The sequence below is a fragment of the Dendrobates tinctorius genome, unplaced genomic scaffold, assembly GCF_039654945.1.
Source record: "Dendrobates tinctorius isolate UK_male_01 unplaced genomic scaffold, ASM3965494v1 ptg000135l, whole genome shotgun sequence".
Classification (NCBI taxonomy): Eukaryota; Metazoa; Chordata; class Amphibia; order Anura; family Dendrobatidae; genus Dendrobates; species Dendrobates tinctorius.
This window is the reverse complement of record NW_027361803.1, coordinates 8,393,102-8,417,230: the sequence shown is the minus strand read 5'-3', so window position 1 is coordinate 8,417,230 and position 24,129 is coordinate 8,393,102. Positions and strand designations below refer to the sequence as shown.

At 41.7% G+C, this 24,129-nt stretch overlaps 1 protein-coding gene across 2 annotated transcripts in view; it reads right to left on the bottom strand.

Moving 5' to 3' along the window:
- Positions 1–24,129, bottom strand: part of LOC141048419 (class I histocompatibility antigen, F10 alpha chain-like) — a 173,334-nt gene that overhangs the window by 36,552 nt on the left and 112,653 nt on the right. For both annotated transcript variants that reach the window (XM_073543966.1, XM_073543965.1), the window contains exon 4: positions 17,637–17,906. In XM_073543966.1, the coding sequence (XP_073400067.1) occupies positions 17,637–17,906 (270 nt within the window). The remainder of the gene's footprint in view (positions 1–17,636; positions 17,907–24,129) is intronic.

Here is a 24,129-nt window from a genome sequence, read left to right as displayed (position 1 = left end):
ATCATTCCTCAGATACAAGTCATATAATGGCCAGATATCGTGTTATTCCTCAGATACAAGTGATATAATGGCCAGATATCGTGTCATTCCTCAGATACAAGTGATATAATGGCCAGATACCGTATCATTCCTCAGATACAAGTCATATAATGGCCAGATATCGTGTTATTCCTCAGATACAAGTGATATAATGGCCAGATACCGTATCATTGCTCAGATACAAGTGATATAATGGCCAGATATCGTGTTATTCCTCAGATACAAGTGATATAATGGCCAGATATCGTGTTATTCCTCAGATACAAGTGATATAATGGCCGGATATCGTGTTATTCCTCAGGTAAAAGTGATATAATGGCCAGATATTGTGTTATTCCTCAGATACAAGTGATATAATGGCCAGATACCGTATCATTCCTCAGATACAAGTCATATAATGGCCAGATATCGTGTTATTCCTCAGATACAAGTGATATAATGGCCAGATATCGTGTTATTCCTCAGATACAAGTGATATAATGGCCGGATATCGTGGTATTCCTCAGGTACAAGCGATATAATGGCCAGATATCGTGTTATTCCTCAGATACAAGTGATATAATGGCCAGATATCGTGTTATTCCTCAGATACAAGTGATATAATGGCCAGATATCGTGTTATTCCTCAGATACAAGTGATATAATGGCCAGATATCGTGTTATTCCTCAGATACAAGTGATATAATGGCCAGATATCGTGTTATTCCTCAGATACAAGTGATATAATGGCCAGATATCGTGTTATTCCTCAGGTAAAAGTGATATAATGGCCAGATATCGTGTTATTCCTCAGATACAAGTGATATAATGGCCAGATATCGTGTTATTCCTCAGATACAAGTCATATAATGGCCAGATATCGTGATATTCCTCAGATACAAGTGATATAATGGCCAGATATCGTGTTATTCCTCAGATACAAGTGATATAATGGCCAGATATCGTGTTATTCCTCAGACACAAGTGATATAATGGCCAGATATCGTGTTATTCCTCAGACACAAGTGATATAATGGCCAGATATCGTGTCATTCCTCAGACACAAGTGATATAATGGCCAGATATCGTGTTATTCCTCAGATACAAGTGATATAATGGCCAGATATCATGTTATTCCTCAGATACAAGTGATATAATGGCCAGATATCGTGTTATTCCTCAGATACAAGTGATAAGCCGGATTACTTACCGGTAATGCTCTTTTAATGAGTCCACGACAGCACCCACTGGAGGTATCGGATCCGCCCCATTTGGAACAGGAAACCCTACAGGAAAGATAAAAGGGGCGGTCCGCCTTTCCTCCTCAGTTTTGCATTTCAGAGTACCAGGAGGACCGCCAAGGATTAGGCAATGTTTTTGTATATCTAAATTTTACTTATCCATCTTTAGCAGATATACTTTATTATCGATATCTTTAGCAGGGAGGGAAGTGAGCGGGTGCTGTCGTGGACTCATTAAAAGAGCATTACCGGTAAGTAATCCGGCTTTTTACCCTTCGCCACGACAGCACCCACTGGAGAGATTCCAGAGACCATCACCTGGGTGGGACCACTGTGCCAAGGACCGTCCTGCCAAAGCTTAGGTCAGAAGTTGATGAAAGGTCAAGTCTATAGTGATTATAGAAGGTGGAAGGGGATGACCAAATTGCCGCCTTACATATGGTTTCAATTGGAACGTCTCCCCTCTCGGCCCAGGAGGTCGCCATTGCTCTAGTGGAATGCGCTCTGATGCCTTCCGGAGGATTTTCATTTTTTGCGGAGTAGGCTAAACGAATGGCATCCCTGATCCATCGGGAAATGGTGCTCTTCGTGACTCCGTACCCTTTTTTATAGCCCTGAAAAGAAACAAACAGAGCCCTACACTGCCTCCAGCTTCTAGACCTCTCAATATACTTTAGGACAGTTCTTCTGACGTCTAAAGTGTGGAATTTCTGCTCCTCTGGAGTGGAGGGATCTTCAAAGAAGGTTGGGAGGAGTATCTCTTGAGATCTATGGTATTTTGTTAATACCTTAGGCAGGTACGAGGGGTCTGGCTTTAATATTAATCTATCTTGGTATACTTGAAAAAAGGGTGGATCTATGGACAGGGCCTGGATATCACCCACTCTCCTAGCAGATGTCAGCGCTACCAAGAGGGCAGTCTTGAGTGACAAGTATTTGAGGGATATCGTGTCTATCGGCTCAAAGGGTTCCTCCGTCAGGGCGTCTAAGACCAGATTCAAGTCCCATGCGGGGATTGTAGGTATGTGGACTGGAGTTGTTCGTTCGCAGGCTGTGATAAATCGTGATATCCACTTATTTCCTGCTATATTATGGCCGTACAGTGCCCCTAACGCGGACACCTGTACTTTCAGTGTGTTTACTGCCAGGCCCAAGTCCTTCCCTCTCTGTAGAAATTCTAAGATAGGAACTATCGGGACTTCTGCTGTATGGGGTGCTATATGAAACTGTAGGAATTTTTTCCATATTCTTGTATAAATCTGGGTCGTGGACTCCTTCCTGCTCTGTAGGAGCGTAGCAATCAGTATTTCAGAAAACCCTCTTGATCTTAGTAGCTGCCTTTCAAATTCCACGCCGTCAAGTGTAAGCTGTCCACTTGGGGGTGGATGAAAGGGCCTTGGGAGAGTAGGTTGGGAATCGAAGAGAGGACCCAAGGATCTGTCACTGACATAATTCGTAGCCACGAGAACCACGGCCTCTTGGGCCAGAATGGTGCTATCAGGATTACTCTCGCCCTGTCCTCTCTGATCTTCCGAATCACTTGTGGCAGGAGAATCAACGGAGGGAAGGCATATGCCAGCTTGACCTTCCATGAGGCTTGGAGGGCATCCACTATGTCTGGGTGATCTGATGGAGACAGGGAAGCAAACGTTTTTATCTGTCTGTTATCCCTCGTGGCAAAGAGGTCCACCTGAGGTTGTCCCCATAAAGTTTCTATATCCTTGAAGATTCGGCGGTTGAGGCACCACTCCCCTTGCCGAAGTGTGTGTCGGCTTAAGAAGTCCGCCTCTTGGTTGTTCTCTCCCCTGATATGAAGAGCCGAGAGGGACAACAAACAGCTTACGGCTAAGCTTAAGATTCTTGCCGCAGAAGACATCAGAGTCTCTGATCGAGTACCTCCCTGTCTGTTTATGTAGGCCACTGTAGTGGTGTTGTCCGATAGGATCCTGACATGTTTCTGTTGGAGCTGTGGAAGGAAATGGTGTAGAGCATAGTATACCGCTGTCAGCTCTTTTAAATTAGACGAGTATTCCCCTTCCTCTCTATTCCACCTTCCTTGACAAAAGCTATTCCCCATATGGGCTCCCCAGCCATGGAGGCTAGCATCGGTGGTTAGGATGCAGGATGGTACTATGACCCATGGGACTCCTGAGGATAGATGGTCATCATCTAGCCACCACTTTAGAGAAGTCAAGACCTCCTGAGTTAAGGTTATCTTGCTCTCGAGGTGACCACCATGTCGCCTGTCCTCTTGGAGGATCTGATGCTGAAGTGTGCGGACATGATAATGGGCCCACCGGACTGCTGGGGCACAGGAATTTATCGACCCCAATAGCGACATTGCCCCTCTCAGAGACATGCGTGGTCTATCTATGGCTGCCTCTACTTTCTCTTTTTTGAGTGCAATCTTTACCTGAGGAAGTAGACATCTCTGGGTTGTGGAGTCTAACTGGAACCCTAAAAACATCTGGAGGGATTGCGGAACGAGTCTGGACTTCTGTATATTAATGATCCAACCTAGATCCTGCAAAGATGAGATTGCGTCAGCCACACGTTTGGTACATTGGGTGACCGAGTTCCCGATTATTAGGAAGTCGTCTAGGTAAGGTATGATTAGAGTGTTTTTTGGCGAAGATAGGCCATCACCTCTGCCATCACCTTGGTGAAGATTCTTGGCGCTGTAGAGAGGCCGAAAGGCATGGCTGTATACTGAAAATGATGGATCTTGTCTTCGAACACCACTGCGACCCTTAGGTATTTTTGGTATCTATCATGGATAGGAAGATGATAGTAAGCATCTTTTAAGTCAATTCCTGCCATTACACTGTTTGGAAAGAGAAGCTTTATGGTGGATCTGATTGATTCCATCATAAACTTATAATTTCTTATAAACGTATTAAGCTTCCTTAAATTAATAATCGTTCTAAACGTACCATCTGGTTTGGAAATTAAAAATAAAGGAGAGTAGAATCCTCTACCTTCCTGACCCACTGGGACCTCCACTAAAACCCCCTTAGATAGTAGGCTCCGAATTTCTTCTTCGAGGGCCTTTTGTTGAACTAAAGAGTTAAGGCGGGTTATGATAAAGAAATCATAAGGGGTTTGAAGGAATTCTATTTTCATTCCCTCTTTAATTATACACCTAAGATCCATGTGCTCGAAGTTATTTTTTGCCATTTTGAAAAAAAAATTTTTTAATCTACCCCCTACTGGTGGGTCTGATTTTTTAATTTTTATTTTCCCTCTGGAATGTTGAAACCCTGAACATGCTACCCTTTTGTTTTTCTTCCTTTGCGGGCCATCTATTTGATCTATCCGTTTGCCTCCTTCTTCCAAACGGTCGTCTTTTAAAGGTTCTCCTATAGAAAGGGATAGAAGAGTCAGGGAACGCCTTCTTCCTCTCCTTTGTTTTGGCGAGTATGTCGTCTAGGGCTTTCCCGAAGAGAAACTCACGCTCACACGGGGTTGCACAAATCTTAGATTTTGATTGCGCGTCCCCCTTCCAGCTCTTCATCCACAGTGCCCGCCTGGCGTTGTTCACAAGAGCTGCCGATCTTGCTGCCAGCCGCAGAGTGTCCGCCGAAGCATCAGCCATAAAGGCAGCTGCCCCTCTGATTAATGGAATAGCGGCCCGTAGCTTTTCTCTTGACACCTTCTGCTCGATTTGTTGATCCAATTGGTCCAACCATACGAGCATAGATCTGGCGGTGCACGTGCTGGCTACTGCTGGCTTAAAAATACCTGTGGCAGATTCCCAAGACCTTTTCAATGATGACTCTGCCTTACGGTCTAGCGGGTCTGCCAATAAGCCTGCGTCCTCTACCGGAATAGTAGATTGTTTTGAGGTAGAGGCTACAACGGCATCAACCTTTGGCACCTTGGTCCATTTTAATAGCTCGTCATCGCTAAAAGGATATTTCCTCTTTGAGGCCGATGGGAGAAAACTTCTTTGATCGTGTTTTTCCCATTCTCTCTTTATTAGGGCCTTAACTGCCGGTATCACTGGAAACGCTCTCCTTTTCTTTTCCGCCAACCACGCAAACATTATTTCTTGCGCGGTTTGGGCACCCCTTGGTTCCTCACACCCCATAGTGCTCCTCACAGATTTGACCAGGTTATCCACACTATCCAGGGGAAAACATGACCGTCCCTCCATGTCTGATGATGATGATGAGGATGTGAGTGAGAAATCGGAGATTAACCCCTGTTCTTCCTCTGACTCTGAGCTGAGGGTCACCTGTTTTTTGCTTCTAGTCTCTGAGGGAGTACTGGCACGGTTGATAGCCTGTATTTCCTCCCTGATTATGGCTCGAATGCCTTTTGACGACACTGCGGACGCCTGCCTAGTCTCTCTGGTGCACTGCTTGCAGAGCTTTTTGGGGTAGGAGTCAAGGAGAGGTTCAGAGCATAATGTGCATTCCTTATGCTTAGATTTTTCTTTTTTCTTTGTCTGGAAAGTGGAGCCGAAAGGAGGGGGGGGTGTAGGAAGAGGTCAGCTTACTAGGTAGAGTATATACTTTGCACACTCACCCAGTGAAGCATTATATTACCGTATCGGATGGCTGAGATCCCATCCTAGGTCTTGACTCTCCTGTCTCGCTCCTGCGGCCGGTGTCTGTCCTAGCGTTGCAGTCCCTAGTGGAGTTGCTCCCCGCAGAGTCTCCTGCTGGAGCGTGCGCTTCCGTTGGGGACGACATGGCTCACCACCGCACAGCTGCGGCGCTATTTAAATAGATTGCTCGTCTTTTTTCTTTTTTTTTTTTTTCCTTCCCCCGGAAGTCGCTCCTCCTCCCCGGGATCACTGCGCATGCGCCGTCGCGCTCTCAGCCACCCTGCCCCGGAAGTTCAATCATTACTTCCGGGGGTCAGGAGCCTCTGCGCCAGCCGGCTACCGCGCCCCCGCTTCTGTATGCGGCCCGCGCTCTCCATGCCACCACCGGTTTTCCTTTTTTTTTTCTTCGCGCCACTGGCGCACTTACTGCTCCTAGCAGCGGCGGTCTGCACATCTTGGTGCCACCCGACGCGCTCCTGGGTGAGACCGGGCGGCCCACCCCGGACCCGGCCATCACCCTCCATACACCAGACGAGGGGGGAGCCGTCTAACGGAGTCTCCCCCGACGCTGCCTCCGGACCGCAGCCCCTGCCGTTCGCGTGGAGACCGCACAGGCGGCATGCATGGCCCAGGTATGCTTTCCTGAAGGAACGTGGCTCCGTTTGGAACAGGAAACCAAAACTGAGGAGGAAAGGCGGACCGCCCCTTTTATCTTTCCTGTAGGGTTTCCTGTTCCAAATGGGACGGATCCGATACCTCCAGTGGGTGCTGTCGTGGCGAAGGGTAAAATAATGGCCAGATATCGTGTTATTCCTCAGATACAAGTGATATAATGGCCAGATATCGTGTTATTCCTCAGATACAAGTGATATAATGGCCAGATATCGTGTTATTCCTCAGACACAAGTGATATAATGGCCAGATATTGTGTTATTCCTCAGATACAAGTGATATAATGGTCAGATATCGTGTTATTCCTCAGATACAAGTGATACAATGGCCAGATATCGTGTTATTCCTCAGACACAAGTGACATAATGGCCAGATATCGTGTTATTCCTCAGACACAAGTGATATAATGGCCAGATATCATGTTATTCCTCAGATACAAGTGATACAATGGCCAGATATCGTGTTATTCCTCAGACACAAGTGACATAATGGCCAGATATCGTGTTATTCCTCAGATACAAGTGATATAATGGCCAGATATCGTGTTATTCCTCAGATACAAGTGATATAATGGCCAGATATCGTGTTATTCCTCAGGTACAAGTGATATAATGGCTAGATATCATGTTATTCCTCAGATACAAGTGATATAATGGCCAGATATCGTGTTATTCCTCAGGTACAAGTGATATAATGGCCAGATATCGTGTTATTCCTCAGATACAAGTGATATAATGGCCAGATATCGTGTTATTCCTCAGATACAAGTGATATAATGGCCAGATATATCGGGTTATTCCTCAGATACAAGTGATATAATGGCCAGATATCGTGTTATTCCTAAGGTACAAGTGATATAATGGCCAAATATCGTGTTATTCCTCAGATACAAGTTATATAATGGCCAGATATCGTGTTATTCCTCAGGTACAAGTGATATAATGGCCAGATATCGTGTTATTCCTCAGATACAAGTGATACAATGGCCAGATATCGTGTTATTCCTCAGATACAAGTGATATAATGGCCAGATATCGTGTTATTCCTCAGATACAAGTGATATAATGGCCAGATATCGTGTTATTCCTCAGATACAAGTGATACAATGGCCAGGTATCGTGTTATTCCTCAGATACAAGTGATATAATGGCCAGATATCGTGTTATTCCTCAGATACAAGTGATACAATGGCCAGATATCGTGTTATTCCTCAGATACAAGTGATACAATGGCCAGATATCGTGTCATTCCTCAGATACAAGTGATATAATGACCAGATATCGTGTTATTCCTCAGATACAAGTGATATAATGGCCAGATATCGTGTTATTCCTCAGATACAAGTGATATAATGGCCAGATATCGTGTCATTCCTCAGATACAAGTGATACAATGGCCAGATATTGTGTTATTCCTCAGATACAAGTGATATAATGTAATGATATCGTGTTATTCCTCAGATACAAGTGATATAATGGTCAGATATCGTGTTATTCCTCAGACACAAGTGATATAATGGTCAGATATCGTGTTATTCCTCAGACACAAGTGATATAATGGCCAGATATCGTGTTATTCCTCAGACACAAGTGATATAATGGTCAGATATCGTGTTATTCCTCAGATACAAGTGATATAATGGCCAGATATCGTGTTATTCCTCAGATACAAGTGATATAATGGCCAGATATCGTGTTATTCCTCAGATACAAGTGATATAATGGCCAGATATCGTGTTATTCCTCAGATACAAGTGATATAATGGCCAGATATCGTGTTATTCCTCAGGTACAAGTGATATAATGGCCAGATATCGTGTTATTCCTCAGGTACAAGTGATATAATGGCCAGATATCGTGTTATTCCTCAGGTACAAGTGATATAATGGCCAGATATCGTGTTATTCCTCAGATACAAGTGATATAATGGCCAGATATCGTGTTATTCCTCAGATACAAGTGATATAATGGCCAGATATCGGGTTATTCCTCAGATACAAGTGATATAATGGCCAGATATCGTGTTATTCCTCAGGTACAAGTGATATAATGGCCAGATATCGTGTTATTCCTCAGGTACAAGTGATATAATGGCCAGATATCGTGTTATTCCTCAGGTACAAGTGATATAATGGCCAGATATCGTGTTATTCCTCAGATACAAGTGATATAATGGCCAGATATCGTGTTATTCCTCAGATACAAGTGATACAATGGCCAGATATCGTGTTATTCCTCAGATACAAGTGATATAATGGCCAGATATCGTGTTATTCCTCAGATACAAGTGATATAATGGCCAGATATCATGTTATTCCTCAGATACAAGTGATATAATGGCCAGATATCGTGTTATTCCTCAGATACAAGTGATATAATGGCCAGATATCATGTTATTCCTCAGATACAAGTGATATAATGGCCAGATATCGTGTTATTCCTCAGATACAAGTGATATAATGGCCAGATATCGTGTTATTCCTCAGATACAAGTGATATAATGACCAGATATCGTGTTATTCCTCAGATACAAGTGATATAATGACCAGATATCGTGTCATTCCTCAGATACAAGTGATATAATGACCAGATATCGTGTCATTCCTCAGATACAAGTGATATAATGGCCAGATATCGTGTCATTCCTCAGATACAAGTGATATAATGACCAGATATCGTGTCATTCCTCAGATACAAGTGATATAATGGCCAGATATCGTGTCATTCCTCAGATACAAGTGATATAATGGCCAGATATCGTGTTATTCCTCAGATACAAGTGATACAATGGCCAGATATCGTGTTATTCCTCAGATACAAGTGATATAATGGCCAGATATCGTGTTATTCCTCAGATACAAGTGATACAATGGCCAGATATCGTGTTATTCCTCAGATACAAGTGATATAATGGCCAGATATCGTGTTATTCCTCAGATACAAGTGATATAATGGCCAGATATCGTGTTATTCCTCAGATACAAGTGATATAATGGCCAGATATCGTGTTATTCCTCAGATACAAGTGATATAATGGCCAGATATCGTGTTATTCCTCAGGTACAAGTGATATAATGGCCAGATATCGTGTTATTCCTCAGATACAAGTGATATAATGGCCAGATATCGTGTTATTCCTCAGATACAAGTGATATAATGGCCAGATATATCGGGTTATTCCTCAGATACAAGTGATATAATGGCCAGATATCGTGTTATTCCTCAGGTACAAGTGATATAATGGCCAGATATCGTGTTATTCCTCAGATACAAGTGATATAATGGCCAGATATCGTGTTATTCCTCAGGTACAAGTGATATAATGGCCAGATATCGTGTCATTCCTCAGATACAAGTGATATAATGGCCAGATATCGTGTCATTCCTCAGATACAAGTGATATAATGACCAGATATCGTGTCATTCCTCAGATACAAGTGATATAATGGCCAGATATCGTGTCATTCCTCAGATACAAGTGATATAATGGCCAGATATCGTGTTATTCCTCAGATACAAGTGATACAATGGCCAGATATCGTGTTATTCCTCAGATACAAGTGATATAATGGCCAGATATCGTGTTATTCCTCAGATACAAGTGATACAATGGCCAGATATCGTGTTATTCCTCAGATACAAGTGATATAATGGCCAGATATCGTGTTATTCCTCAGATACAAGTGATATAATGGCCAGATATCGTGTTATTCCTCAGATACAAGTGATATAATGGCCAGATATCGTGTTATTCCTCAGATACAAGTGATATAATGGCCAGATATCGTGTTATTCCTCAGGTACAAGTGATATAATGGCCAGATATCGTGTTATTCCTCAGATACAAGTGATATAATGGCCAGATATCGTGTTATTCCTCAGATACAAGTGATATAATGGCCAGATATATCGGGTTATTCCTCAGATACAAGTGATATAATGGCCAGATATCGTGTTATTCCTCAGGTACAAGTGATATAATGGCCAGATATCGTGTTATTCCTCAGGTACAAGTGATATAATGGCCAGATATATCGGGTTATTCCTCAGATACAAGTGATATAATGGCCAGATGTGTTATTCCTCAGATACAAGTGATACAATGGCCAGATATCGTGTTATTCCTCAGATACAAGTGATATAATGGCCAGATATCGTGTTATTCCTCAGATACAAGTGATATAATGGCCAGATATCGTGTTATTCCTCAGATACAAGTGATACAATGGCCAGATATCGTGTTATTCCTCAGATACAAGTGATATAATGGCCAGATATCGTGTTATTCCTCAGATACAAGTGATACAATGGCCAGATATCGTGTTATTCCTCAGATACAAGTGATATAATGGTCAGATATCGTGTTATTCCTCAGATACAAGTGATATAATGACCAGATATCGTGTTATTCCTCAGATACAAGTGATATAATGACCAGATATCGTGTTATTCCTCAGATACAAGTGATATAATGACCAGATATCGTGTTATTCCTCAGATACAAGTGATATAATGGCCAGATATCGTGTTATTCCTCAGATACAAGTGATATAATGACCAGATATCGTGTTATTCCTCAGATACAAGTGATATAATGACCAGATATCGTGTTATTCCTCAGATACAAGTGATATAATGGCCAGATATCGTGTTATTCCTCAGATACAAGTGATATAATGACCAGATATCGTGTTATTCCTCAGATACAAGTGATATAATGGCCAGATATCGTGTTATTCCTCAGATACAAGTGATATAATGGCCAGATATCGTGTTATTCCTCAGATACAAGTGATATAATGGCCAGATATCGTGTTATTCCTCAGGTACAAGTGATATAATGGCCAGATATCGTGTTATTCCTCAGATACAAGTGATATAATGGCCAGATATCGTGTTATTCCTCAGATACAAGTGATATAATGGCCAGATATATCGGGTTATTCCTCAGATACAAGTGATATAATGGCCAGATATCGTGTTATTCCTCAGATACAAGTGATATAATGGCCAGATATCGTGTTATTCCTCAGGTACAAGTGATATAATGGCCAGATATCGTGTTATTCCTCAGATACAAGTGATATAATGGCCAGATATCGTGTTATTCCTCAGGTACAAGTGATATAATGGCCAGATATATCGGGTTATTCCTCAGATACAAGTGATATAATGGCCAGATATCGTGTTATTCCTCAGATACAAGTGATACAATGGCCAGATATCGTTTTATTCCTCAGATACAAGTGATATAATGGCCAGATATCGTTTTATTCCTCAGATACAAGTGATATAATGGCCAGATATCGTGTTATTCCTCAGATACAAGTGATACAATGGCCAGATATCGTTTTATTCCTCAGATACAAGTGATATAATGGCCAGATATCGTGTTATTCCTCAGGTACAAGTGATATAATGGCCAGATATCGTGTTATTCCTCAGATACAAGTGATATAATGGCCAGATATCGTGTTATTCCTCAGGTACAAGTGATATAATGGCCAGATATATCGGGTTATTCCTCAGATACAAGTGATATAATGGCCAGATATCGTGTTATTCCTCAGATACAAGTGATACAATGGCCAGATATCGTTTTATTCCTCAGATACAAGTGATATAATGGCCAGATATCGTTTTATTCCTCAGATACAAGTGATATAATGGCCAGATATCGTGTTATTCCTCAGATACAAGTGATACAATGGCCAGATATCGTGTTATTCCTCAGATACAAGTGATATAATGGCCAGATATCGTGTTATTCCTCAGATACAAGTGATATAATGGCCAGATATCGTGTTATTCCTCAGATACAAGTGATATAATGGCCAGATATCGTGTTATTCCTCAGATACAAGTGATACAATGGCCAGATATCGTGTTATTCCTCAGATACAAGTGATATAATGGCCAGATATCGTGTTATTCCTCAGATACAAGTGATATAATGGCCAGATATCGTGTCATTCCTCAGATACAAGTAATATAATGGCCAGATATCGTGTTATTCCTCAGATACAAGTGATATAATGACCAGATATCGTGTTTTTCCTCAGATACAAGTGATACAATGGCCAGATATCATGTTATTCCTCAGATACAAGTGATATAATGGCCAGATATCGTGTTATTCCTCAGATACAAGTGATACAATGGCCAGATATCGTGTTATTCCTCAGATACAAGTGATATAATGGCCAGATATCGTGTTATTCCTCAGATACAAGTGATATAATGGCCAGATATCGTGTTATTCCTCAGATACAAGTGATACAATGGCCAGATATCGTGTCATTCCTCAGATACAAGTGATATAATGGCCAGATATCGTGTCATTCCTCAGATACAAGTGATATAATGGCCAGATATCGTGTTATTCCTCAGATACAAGTGATATAATGACCAGATATCGTGTTATTCCTCAGATACAAGTGATATAATGACCAGATATCGTGTCATTCCTCAGATACAAGTGATATAATGACCAGATATCGTGTCATTCCTCAGATACAAGTGATATAATGGCCAGATATCGTGTCATTCCTCAGATACAAGTGATACAATGGCCAGATATCGTGTTATTCCTCAGATACAAGTGATATAATGGCCAGATATCGTGTTATTCCTCAGATACAAGTGATATAATGGTCAGATATCATGTTATTCCTCAGATACAAGTGATATAATGGCCAGATATCGGGTTATTCCTCAGATACAAGTGATATAATGGTCAGATATCGTGTTATTCCTCAGATACAAGTGATACAATGGCCAGATATCGTGTTATTCCTCAGATACAAGTGATATAATGGCCAGATATTGTGTTATTCCTCAGATACAAGTGATATAATGGCCAGATATTGTGTTATTCCTCAGATACAAGTGATATAATGGCCAGATATCGTGTTATTCCTCAGATACAAGTGATATAATGGCCAGATATCGTGTTATTCCTCAGATACAAGTGATACAATGGCCAGATATTGTGTTATTCCTCAGATACAAGTGATATAATGGCCAGATATCGTGTTATTCCTGAGACACAAGTGATATAATGGCCAGATATCGTGTTATTCCTCAGACACAAGTGATATAATGGCCAGATATCGTGTTATTCCTGAGACACAAGTGATATAATGGCCAGATATTGTGTTATTCCTCAGATACAAGTGATATAATGGCCAGATATCGTGTTATTCCTCAGATACAAGTGATATAATGGCCAGATATCGTGTTATTCCTCAGATACAAGTGATACAATGGCCAGATATTGTGTTATTCCTCAGATACAAGTGATATAATGGTCAGATATCGTGTTATTCCTGAGACACAAGTGATATAATGGCCAGATATCGTGTTATTCCTCAGACACAAGTGATATAATGGCCAGATATCGTGTTATTCCTGAGACACAAGTGATATAATGGCCGGATATCGTGTTATTCCTCAGATACAAGTGATATAATGGTCGGATATCGTGTTATTCCTCAGATACAAGTGATATAATGGCCAGATATCGTGTTATTCCTCAGACACAAGTGATATAATGGCCAGATATCGTGTTATTCCTCAGATACAAGTGATATAATGGTCAGATATCGTGTCATTCCTCAGATACAAGTGATATAATGGCCAGATATCGTGTTATTCCTCAGACACAAGTGATATAATGGCCAGATATCGTGTTATTCCTGAGACACAAGTGATATAATGGCCGGATATCGTGTCATTCCTCAGATACAAGTGATATAATGGTCGGATATCGTGTTATTCCTCAGATACAAGTGATATAATGGCCAGATATCGTGTTATTCCTCAGACGCAAGTGATATAATGGCCAGATATCGTGTTATTCCTGAGACACAAGTGATATAATGGCCGGATATCGTGTCATTCCTCAGATACAAGTGATATAATGGTCAGATATCGTGTCATTCCTCAGATACAAGTGATATAATGGCCAGATATCGTGTTATTCCTCAGACACAAGTGATATAATGGCCAGATATCGTGTTATTCCTGAGACACAAGTGATATAATGGCCGGATATCGTGTCATTCCTCAGATACAAGTGATATAATGGTCGGATATCGTGTTATTCCTCAGATACAAGTGATATAATGGCCAGATATCCTGTTATTCCTCAGACACAAGTGATATAATGGTCAGATATCGTGTTATTCCTCAGATACAAGTGATATAATGGTCAGATATCGTGTCATTCCTCAGATACAAGTGATATAATGGCCAGATATCGTGTTATTCCTCAGATACAAGTGATATAATGGTCAGATATCGTGTCATTCCTCAGACACAAGTGATATAATGGCCAGATATCGTGTTATTCCTCAGACACAAGTGATATAATGGCCAGATATCGTGTTATTCCTCAGATACAAGTGATATAATGGTCAGATATCGTGTTATTCCTCAGACAGAAGTGATATAATGGCCAGATATCGTGTTATTCCTCAGACACAAGTGATATAATGGCCAGATATCGTGTTATTCCTCAGATACAAGTGATACAATGGCCAGATATCGTGTCATTCCTCAGACACAAGTGATATAATGGCCAGATATCGTGTTATTCCTCAGACACAAGTGATATAATGGCCAGATATCGTGTTATTCCTCAGATACAAGTGATATAATGGTCAGATATCGTGTTATTCCTCAGACAGAAGTGATATAATGGCCAGATATCGTGTTATTCCTCAGACACAAGTGATATAATGGCCAGATATCGTGTTATTCCTCAGATACAAGTGATATAATGGCCAGATATCGTGTCATTCCTCAGATACAAGTGATACAATGGTCAGATATCGTGTTATTCCTCAGATACAAGTGATATAATGGCCAGATATCGTGTTATTCCTCAGATACAAGTGATATAATGGCCAGATATCGTGTTATTCCTCAGATACAAGTGATATAATGGCCAGATATCGTGTTATTCCTCAGATACAAGTGATATAATGGCCAGATATCGTGTTATTCCTCAGATACAAGTGATATAATGGTCAGATATCGTGTTATTCCTCAGATACAAGTGATATAATGGCCAGATATCGTGTTATTACTCAGATACAAGTGATATAATGGCCAGATATCGTGTTATTCCTCAGATACAAGTGATATAATGGCCAGATATCGTGTTATTCCTCAGACACAAGTGATATAATGGCCAGATATCGTGTCATTCCTCAGATACAAGTGATATAATGGTCAGATATCGTGTTATTCCTCAGACACAAGTGATATAATGGCCAGATATCGTGTTATTCCTCAGACACAAGTGATATAATGGCCAGATATCGTGTTATTCCTCAGATACAAGTGATATAATGGCCAGATATCGTGTTATTCCTCAGACACAAGTGATATAATGGCCAGATATCGTGTTATTCCTCAGATACAAGTGATATAATGGCCAGATATCGTGTTATTCCTCAGACACAAGTGATATAATGGCCAGATATCGTGTTATTCCTCAGATACAAGTGATATAATGGCCAGATATCGTGTCATTCCTCAGACACAAGTGATATAATGGCCAGATATCGTGTCATTCCTCAGATACAAGTGATACAATGGCCAGATATCGTGTCATTCCTCAGATACAAGTGATATAATGGCCAGATATCGTGTTATTCCTCAGATACAAGTGATATAATGGCCAGATATCGTGTCATTCCTCAGACACAAGTGATATAATGGCCAGATATCGTGTCATTCCTCAGATACAAGTGATACAATGGCCAGATATCGTGTCATTCCTCAGATACAAGTGATATAATGGCCAGATATCGTGTTATTCCTCAGACACAAGTGATATAATGGCCAGATATCGTGTCATTCCTCAGATACAAGTGATACAATGGCCAGATATCGTGTCATTCCTCAGATACAAGTGATATAATGGCCAGATATCGTGTTATTCCTCAGATACAAGTTATATAATGGCCAGATATCGTGTTATTCCTCAGATACAAGTGATACAATGGCCAGATATCGTGTTATTCCTCAGATACAAGTGATATAATGGCCAGATATCGTGTCATTCCTCAGATACAAGTGATATAATGGTCAGATATCGTGTTATTCCTCAGATACAAGTGATATAATGGCCAGATATCGTGTTATTCCTCAGACACAAGTGATATAATGGCCAGATATCGTGTTATTCCTCAGATACAAGTGATATAATGGCCAGATATCGTGTTATTCCTCAGACACAAGTGATATAATGGCCAGATATCGTGTTATTCCTCAGATACAAGTGATATAATGGCCAGATATCGTGTTATTCCTCAGATACAAGTGATATAACGGCCAGATATCGTGTTATTCCTCAGATACAAGTTATATAATGGCCAGATATCGTGTTATTCCTCAGATACAAGTGATACAATGGCCAGATATCGTGTCATTCCTCAGATACAAGTGATATAATGGTCAGATATCGTGTTATTCCTCAGATACAAGTGATATAATGGTCAGATATCGTGTTATTCCTCAGACACAAGTGATATAATGGCCAGATATCGTGTTATTCCTCAGATACAAGTGATATAATGGCCAGATATCGTGTTATTCCTCAGACACAAGTGATATAATGGCCAGATATCGTGTTATTCCTCAGACACAAGTGATATAATGGCCAGATATCGTGTTATTCCTCAGATACAAGTGATATAATGGCCAGATATCGTGTTATTCCTCAGACACAAGTGATATAATGGCCAGATATCGTGTTATTCCTCAGACACAAGTGATATAATGGCCAGATATCGTGTTATTCCTCAGATACAAGTGATATAATGGCCAGATATCGTGTTATTCCTCAGACACAAGTGATATAATGGCCAGATATCGTGTTATTCCTCAGATACAAGTGATATAATGGCCAGATATCGTGTTATTCCTCAGACACAAGTGATATAATGGTCAGATATCGTGTTATTCCTCCTGTACACAGCACAGATTATTCTGCAGTTACTATTAGTCACGTACAGAACGGTTCAGTCGTTTCATATTAATAAGATGTCGGTGACTATACAATTACATGTCACAATAGTGTTCGCCAGTCATGACATATTCCAGTATTTCCCCATCTCCCCCCCCAGTATGGACACTACTCACCCCACACGATATACTGCGGCTTCTCCAGGCTGTCGTGATCCACATAACAGGAGTATCTGTCGCCATCTTTGGGGGTCACTTCCGCGCTGACCCTGATCTGATAGGTGCCGTCAGGATTGGGGAGGACGTGTGTGGTCTCATATGAGTGAACCTCGTCCTCCTTGTTCATCCACTTCACATCCACAGCTCGGGGGTGAAATCCATACACCTGGCAGTGAAGCTTCACGGTGTCACCTTTCTCCTGACCGGACACCTTCACCTGGGGCCGAACTGAGAGGGAAGAAGAAGGTATAAATGGGGTCAGCACAGATCTGATCTGTCTCCTGTCTGGGGGTCTCTACTCTCATGCATTCCTGACAGTGACCATGTCACCACACTGCAGCACTGACCGCTTATAACCACACGGCTCACAGTCCACTTTACAATTCTGAGTGGTACATTCACTACACATCCCAGCAACACAGGAGATTTCTGATGAAGGTCTATGATTGGAAGAAACGTCAATTTAAGCCGTTTATCACAGACTGACCTCGACTGATAATAAATCCACAATTCTTGCACAGCTTCCTATCGATCGCTGAGCTTTACTGATAATACAGATTGGAGCCGCACCTGACCGGCCGCTACCAGAGCGCCGTATACAGACGCCTGAAAATGACGCACCTACTGGAGATGGACAGACATACTACATCTTAGTGTCCCCCTCCAGTAGGCGTACACTTCTGAAAATGATGCTCGGCAGAACGGACGTGTGTTGTGTCAGCACCATTACAGGCTATGGCCCGTCAGCGCATGCACCACACAAGCCTCAACGGGGCCAACGCACGGGGGCCTGAAAGCAATGTGAGAGCCCCCTAAATCTGCCTGTGATCTCCGTAATGTCTCCTTACATGTATGACAATCGTCAGGAACGGAGAAGCTATTTATATTTATACAGTTGCCAAACTCGTGTCAATGCAATGATACCTGACCGATATTAACCCCTTCCCGACATGGCGATTTTACGCTTTTGTTTCTGCCTTCCCTTCCTATAGGAGCCATAGCTATTTTTTCTGTCTGTAGCCGCATGAGACCTTGTTTTCTGCGGGACAAGTTGCACTTTTGAATGACACCATCCATTTCACCATGTAATTTACTGGAAAACAGGGAAAAAATTGTAACTGCAGCAAAATTGCGAAAAAAAAAGGTGAAAATTCTATATATAATAGCTTTTTTATTTAGTTTTTATGGCATTTATTATAGGGTGAGAATGATCCGGCAGCCGATGCTCCGGGTCAGTGCGATCACCTGTGATAGAAACAGGCAGATTTTTTACAGACTTTGGAAATACTCTATAAAATAAACTGTGGCTTCTGTCGCCATTTCCCGAGACCTGTGACATTCCCGGTGTTCCGGTGACGGGGCTGTGAGGGACGGGACATTGTGCTCGGAGTCGGTGTTTTTTATTAATACCATCCTGGGGCTGATGTGACACATTCATCACTTCTAACTTTACCCTGTAATGTTGCAGCAGCTGAAAAACTGCAATATTGGTGTTTTCAATATTTTTTCTCATTACAGTGTTTACTAAATATAAATAAGACGAAAAGTTTTTTTGACAATTTTAACCCCTTCACCCCCAAGGGTGGTTTGCACGTTAATGCCCGGGCCAATTTTTACAATTCTGACCACTGTCCCTTTATGAGGTCATAACTCTGGAACGCTTCCATGGATCCTGGTGATTCTGACATTGTTTTCTTGTGACATATTGTACTTCATGTTAGTGGTAAAATTTCATTCATATGACTTGCATTTATTTGTGAAAAAAATGGAAATATGGCGGAAATTTTGCAATTTTCCAACTTTTAATTTTTATGCCCTTAAATCACAGAGATGTGGCACACAAAAACTTAATGAGTAAAATTTCCCACATGTTTACTTTACATCAGCACAATTTGGGAACCAAAATGTTTTTTTGTTAGGAAGTTATAGGGGTTAAAAGTTGACCAGCGATTTCTCATTTTTAAAACACCATTTTATTTTTAGGGACCACATCACATTTGAAGTCACTTTGAGGGGTCTGTATGATAGAAAATACCCAAAAGTGACACCATTCTAAAAACTGCACCCCTTAAGGTGCCCAAAACCACATTCAAGAAGTTTATTAACCCCTCAGGTGCTTCACAGGAATTTTTTGAATGTTTAAAAATAAACATTTAACTTTTGCACAAAAAAATTACTTCAGGTCAAATTTTTTTTTTATTTTACCAAGTGTAAAAGGAGAAATTGGACTGCAAGAGTTATTGTGCAATTTGTCCTGAGTACGCTGATACCCCATATGTGGGGGTAAACCACTATTTGGGCGCATGGCAGAGCTCGGAAGGGAAGCGGTGCTATTTTACTTTTTTGGCTGGAATAGAGATCGGACGCCAATTCACGTTTGGAGAGCCCCTGATGTGCCTAAACAATGGAATCCTCCCACAAGTGACCCCAGTTTGGAAACTAGACCCCCAAAGAACTTATCTAGATGTGTGGTGAGCACTTTGAACCCCCAAGTGCATCACAGAAGTTTATAACGCCCGGGCGTGAAAATAAAAAAAATCATTTTTTCCTTTTTATTTTCCCAAGGGTAACATGAGAAATTGGACCCCAAATGTTGTCCAATTTGTCCTGAGTACGCTGATACCCCATATGTGGAAGAAAACTACTGTATGGGCACACGTCAGGGCTCGGACGGAAGGGAAGTAGTGACGTTTTGGAATGCAGACATTGATGGAATGATCTGTAGGTGTCATGTCACATTTGGAGAGCCCCTGATGTGCCTAAACAGTGGAAACCCCCACAAGTGACTCCATTTTGGAAACTAGCCCCCCAAGGAACTTATCTAGATGTGTGGTGAGCACTTTGAACCCCCAAGTGCTTTGCAGAAGTTTATAACGTAGAGCCATAAAAATATCATTTTTTTCCACAAAAATTATGTTTTTGCCCCCAATATTTTATTTTCCAAAGAGTAACAGGAGAAATTGGACCCTAAAAGCTGTTTTGCAATTTGTCCTGAGTAGGCTAATGCCCCATATGTGGGGGTAAACCACTGTTTGGGCGCATGGCAGAGCTTGGAAGGGAAGGAGTACTGTTTGACTTTTTCAATGCAGAATTGGCTGGAATTGAGATCAGACGCCATGTTGCATTTGGAGATCCCCTGATGTGCCCAAACAGTGGAAACCCCCCAATTCTAACTCCAACCCTAACCTCAACACACCCCTAACCCTAATCTCAGCCCTAACCCCTAATGGGAAAATGGAAATAAATACATTTTTTTAATTTTATTATTTTTCCCTAACTAAGGGGGTGATAACGGGGGGTTTGATTTACTATTTATGGCGGTTTTTATGTTTGGCAGCTGTCACACGCTAAAAGACACTTTTTATTGGCAAAATAGTTTTTGCATCACCACATTTTGAGAGCTATAATTTTTCCATATTTTGACCCACCGAGTCATATGAGGTCTTATTTCTTGCGGGACGAGTTGACATTTTTATTGGTACCATTTTCGGGTACGTGATATTTTTTGATCACTTTTTATTCTGATTTTAGAGAGGCAGAATGAACAAAAACCAGCATTTCATGAATTTCTTTTGGGGGGTGTGGTAAAATTGATAAAGCGATTCTATTGTTCGGGTCAGTACTGTTACAGCGATACCTCATTTATATCATTTTTTTATGTTTTGGCGCTTTTATACAATAAAAACAATTTTATATAAAAAATAATTATTTTTGCATCGCTTTATTCTGCAAGCTATAACTTTTTTATTTTTTCGCTGATGATGCTGTATGGCGGCTCGGTTTTTGCGGGACAAGATGTCGGTTTCAGCGGTACCATGTTTATTTATATCCGTCTTTTTGATAGCGCATTATTGCACTTTTTGGTCGGCGGTATGATGATAAAGCATTGTTTTTTGCTTTTTTTTTTGAAGAGGTTCACTAGTGGGACAGTTTTATAGGGCGGGTCGTTACAGACGCGGCAATACTAAATGTGTATTCTATCGTGTATTTATTGGGGAATTTTTTTTTTTAAATTTATTTAGGGATTTTTTATTAATTATTTTTACACTTGATTTTTTTTTTTTTTTTTTTACTTTATAGTAATGTCCCAGTGGGACATCACTATATAGTGTCAGATCGCTGATCTGACACTTTGCACAGCACTGTGTCAGATCAGCGATCTGACAGGCGCTGCGCAGTCTCTCAGTGCCTGCTCTCAGCTGCAGGACCCCGAAGGCCCCCACGGCCATATTAGATCTGGAGGCCTGCAGGGAGGAGGATCCTCGGAGCAGCGCGACACATCGCTCTGCTCCAGGGGTCTTAGGAAGCACGAAGGGAGCCCCCTCCCTGCGCGCTTCTTCCCTATGCCCCGGTACACTGTGATCATGTTTGATCACAGTGTGCCAGGGGGTTAATGTGCCGGGTGTCAGCTGTGATAATCAGCCGACACCTGGCCGCGATAAGCGGCGCTCACCCTGTGAGTGCCGCTGATCGCGCTGGACGTACTATTCCGTCCTTGGGACTTAGGTCCCAGGTCACATGGACGGAATAGTACGTCCAATGTAGGTAAGGGGTTAAAACCCCTTCCTGACATCTGACGTACTATCCCATCCATGTACCCTCGGCCTGCCTGCCCATGGATGGGATAGTACGTCCAATGTAGGTATGGGGTTAAAACCCCTTTCTGACATCTGATGTACTATCCCAGCCATGTACCCTGGGCCTGCCTGCCCATGGATGGGATAGTATGTCATAGCGATCGGCCGCGCATACGGGTGTTGTGCGGCCGATGGCGACCGGGTGTCGGCTGATTCTCACAGCTGACACCCAGTACTAAGTGCCAGGAGCGGTCACAGACCACCCCTGGCACTTTAACCCCTGAAATGCTGTGATCGAACACGACCGCAGCATTCCGGGAGCAGGCAGAGGGGCTGCAGCTCTGACAGCCCCTCTCCCTTTGGATCGGAGATCCCGCGGCGTTACGTAGGGTCCCGATCACTGCCATGGAGACCCGATGTCGTCATGACAACACCCGGATCTCCAGTGCTGAGCGACTTCCTGACATGTGCAGTGCAAGTCATGAAGTCTTTCAGGTTAGTGTAAGGGCTCATACTCACTGCGAGAGAATCACACGATTCTGGTGAGAGTCTCTCGCATGAAAACCTGGCACAGCCGCTGCGACTGAAGCGTGCGGCTACATGTATTTCTATGCAGCCACATGCTCCGGTCTCAGTGCCGGCGGCAGCGCCAGGTTTTCATGCGAGAAACTCGCACCAGAATCGTGTGATTCTCTTGCAGTGAGTATGAGCCCTAATAGAAACTGCAGCGCTGACAGCTTCTATAGCATGCAGATCTGCATGCTATAGAAGTGTTCAGCCTGCAGAAAATGAGTGTCCCATAGTGGGACAAATTGTAAAAGTAAGAATTAAATTAAAAAAATTTTTTTAAATAATTGTAAAAATATTTTAAAAATAAAAAATAATTTAAAACAATGCTTTATCATCATACCTCCGAACAAAAAGTGCAATAACGCGCAAGAAAAATATCAGAAAGGCAGAGAAGAAGAATGGTGAGAACAGTCAAGGACAATCCACAGACCACCTCCAAAGACCTGCAGCATCATCTTGCTGCAGATGGTGTCACTGTGCATCGGTCAACAATACAGCGCATGCATAACGCCTTTTTGTATGACCAAACAACTCAATCTTTGTTTCATCAGTCCACAGGACCTTCTTCCAAAATGTAACTGGCTTGTTCTAATGTTCTTTTGCATACCTCAGGTGACTCTGTTTGTGGCGTGCTTGCAGAAACGGCTTCTTTCGCATCACTCTCCCATACAGCTTCTCCTTGTGCAAAGTGCGCTGTATTGTTGACCGATGCACAGTGACACCATCTGCAGCAAGATGATGCTGCAGGTCTTTGGAGGTGGTCTGTGGATTGTCCTTGACTGTTCTCACCATTCTTCTTCTCTGCCTTTCTGATATTTTTCTTGGCCTGCCACTTCTGGGCTTAACAAGAACTGTACCTGTGTTCTTCCATTTCCTTACTATGTTCCTCACAGTGGAAACTGACAGGTTAAATCTCTGAGACAACTTTTTGTATCCTTCCCCTGAAAAGCTATGTTGAATAATCTTTGTTTTCAGATCATTTGAGAGTTGTTTTGAGGAGCCCATGATGCCACTCTTCATAGGAGAATCAAATAGGAGAACTACTTGCAAGTGGCCACATTAAATACCTTTTCTCATGATTTGATACACCTGGCTATGAAGTTCAAAGCTCAATGAGGTTACAAAACCAATTTAGTGCTTCAGGAAGTCAGTAAAAAGTAGTTAGGAGTGTTAAAATCAAGAAAATGATAAGGGTGCCCATACTTTTGCACCGGTCAAATTTTGTTTAAATGCATATTGCACATTTTCTGTTAGTACAATAAACCTCATTTGAATCCACAAATATAACTGAGTCCATCAGTTAT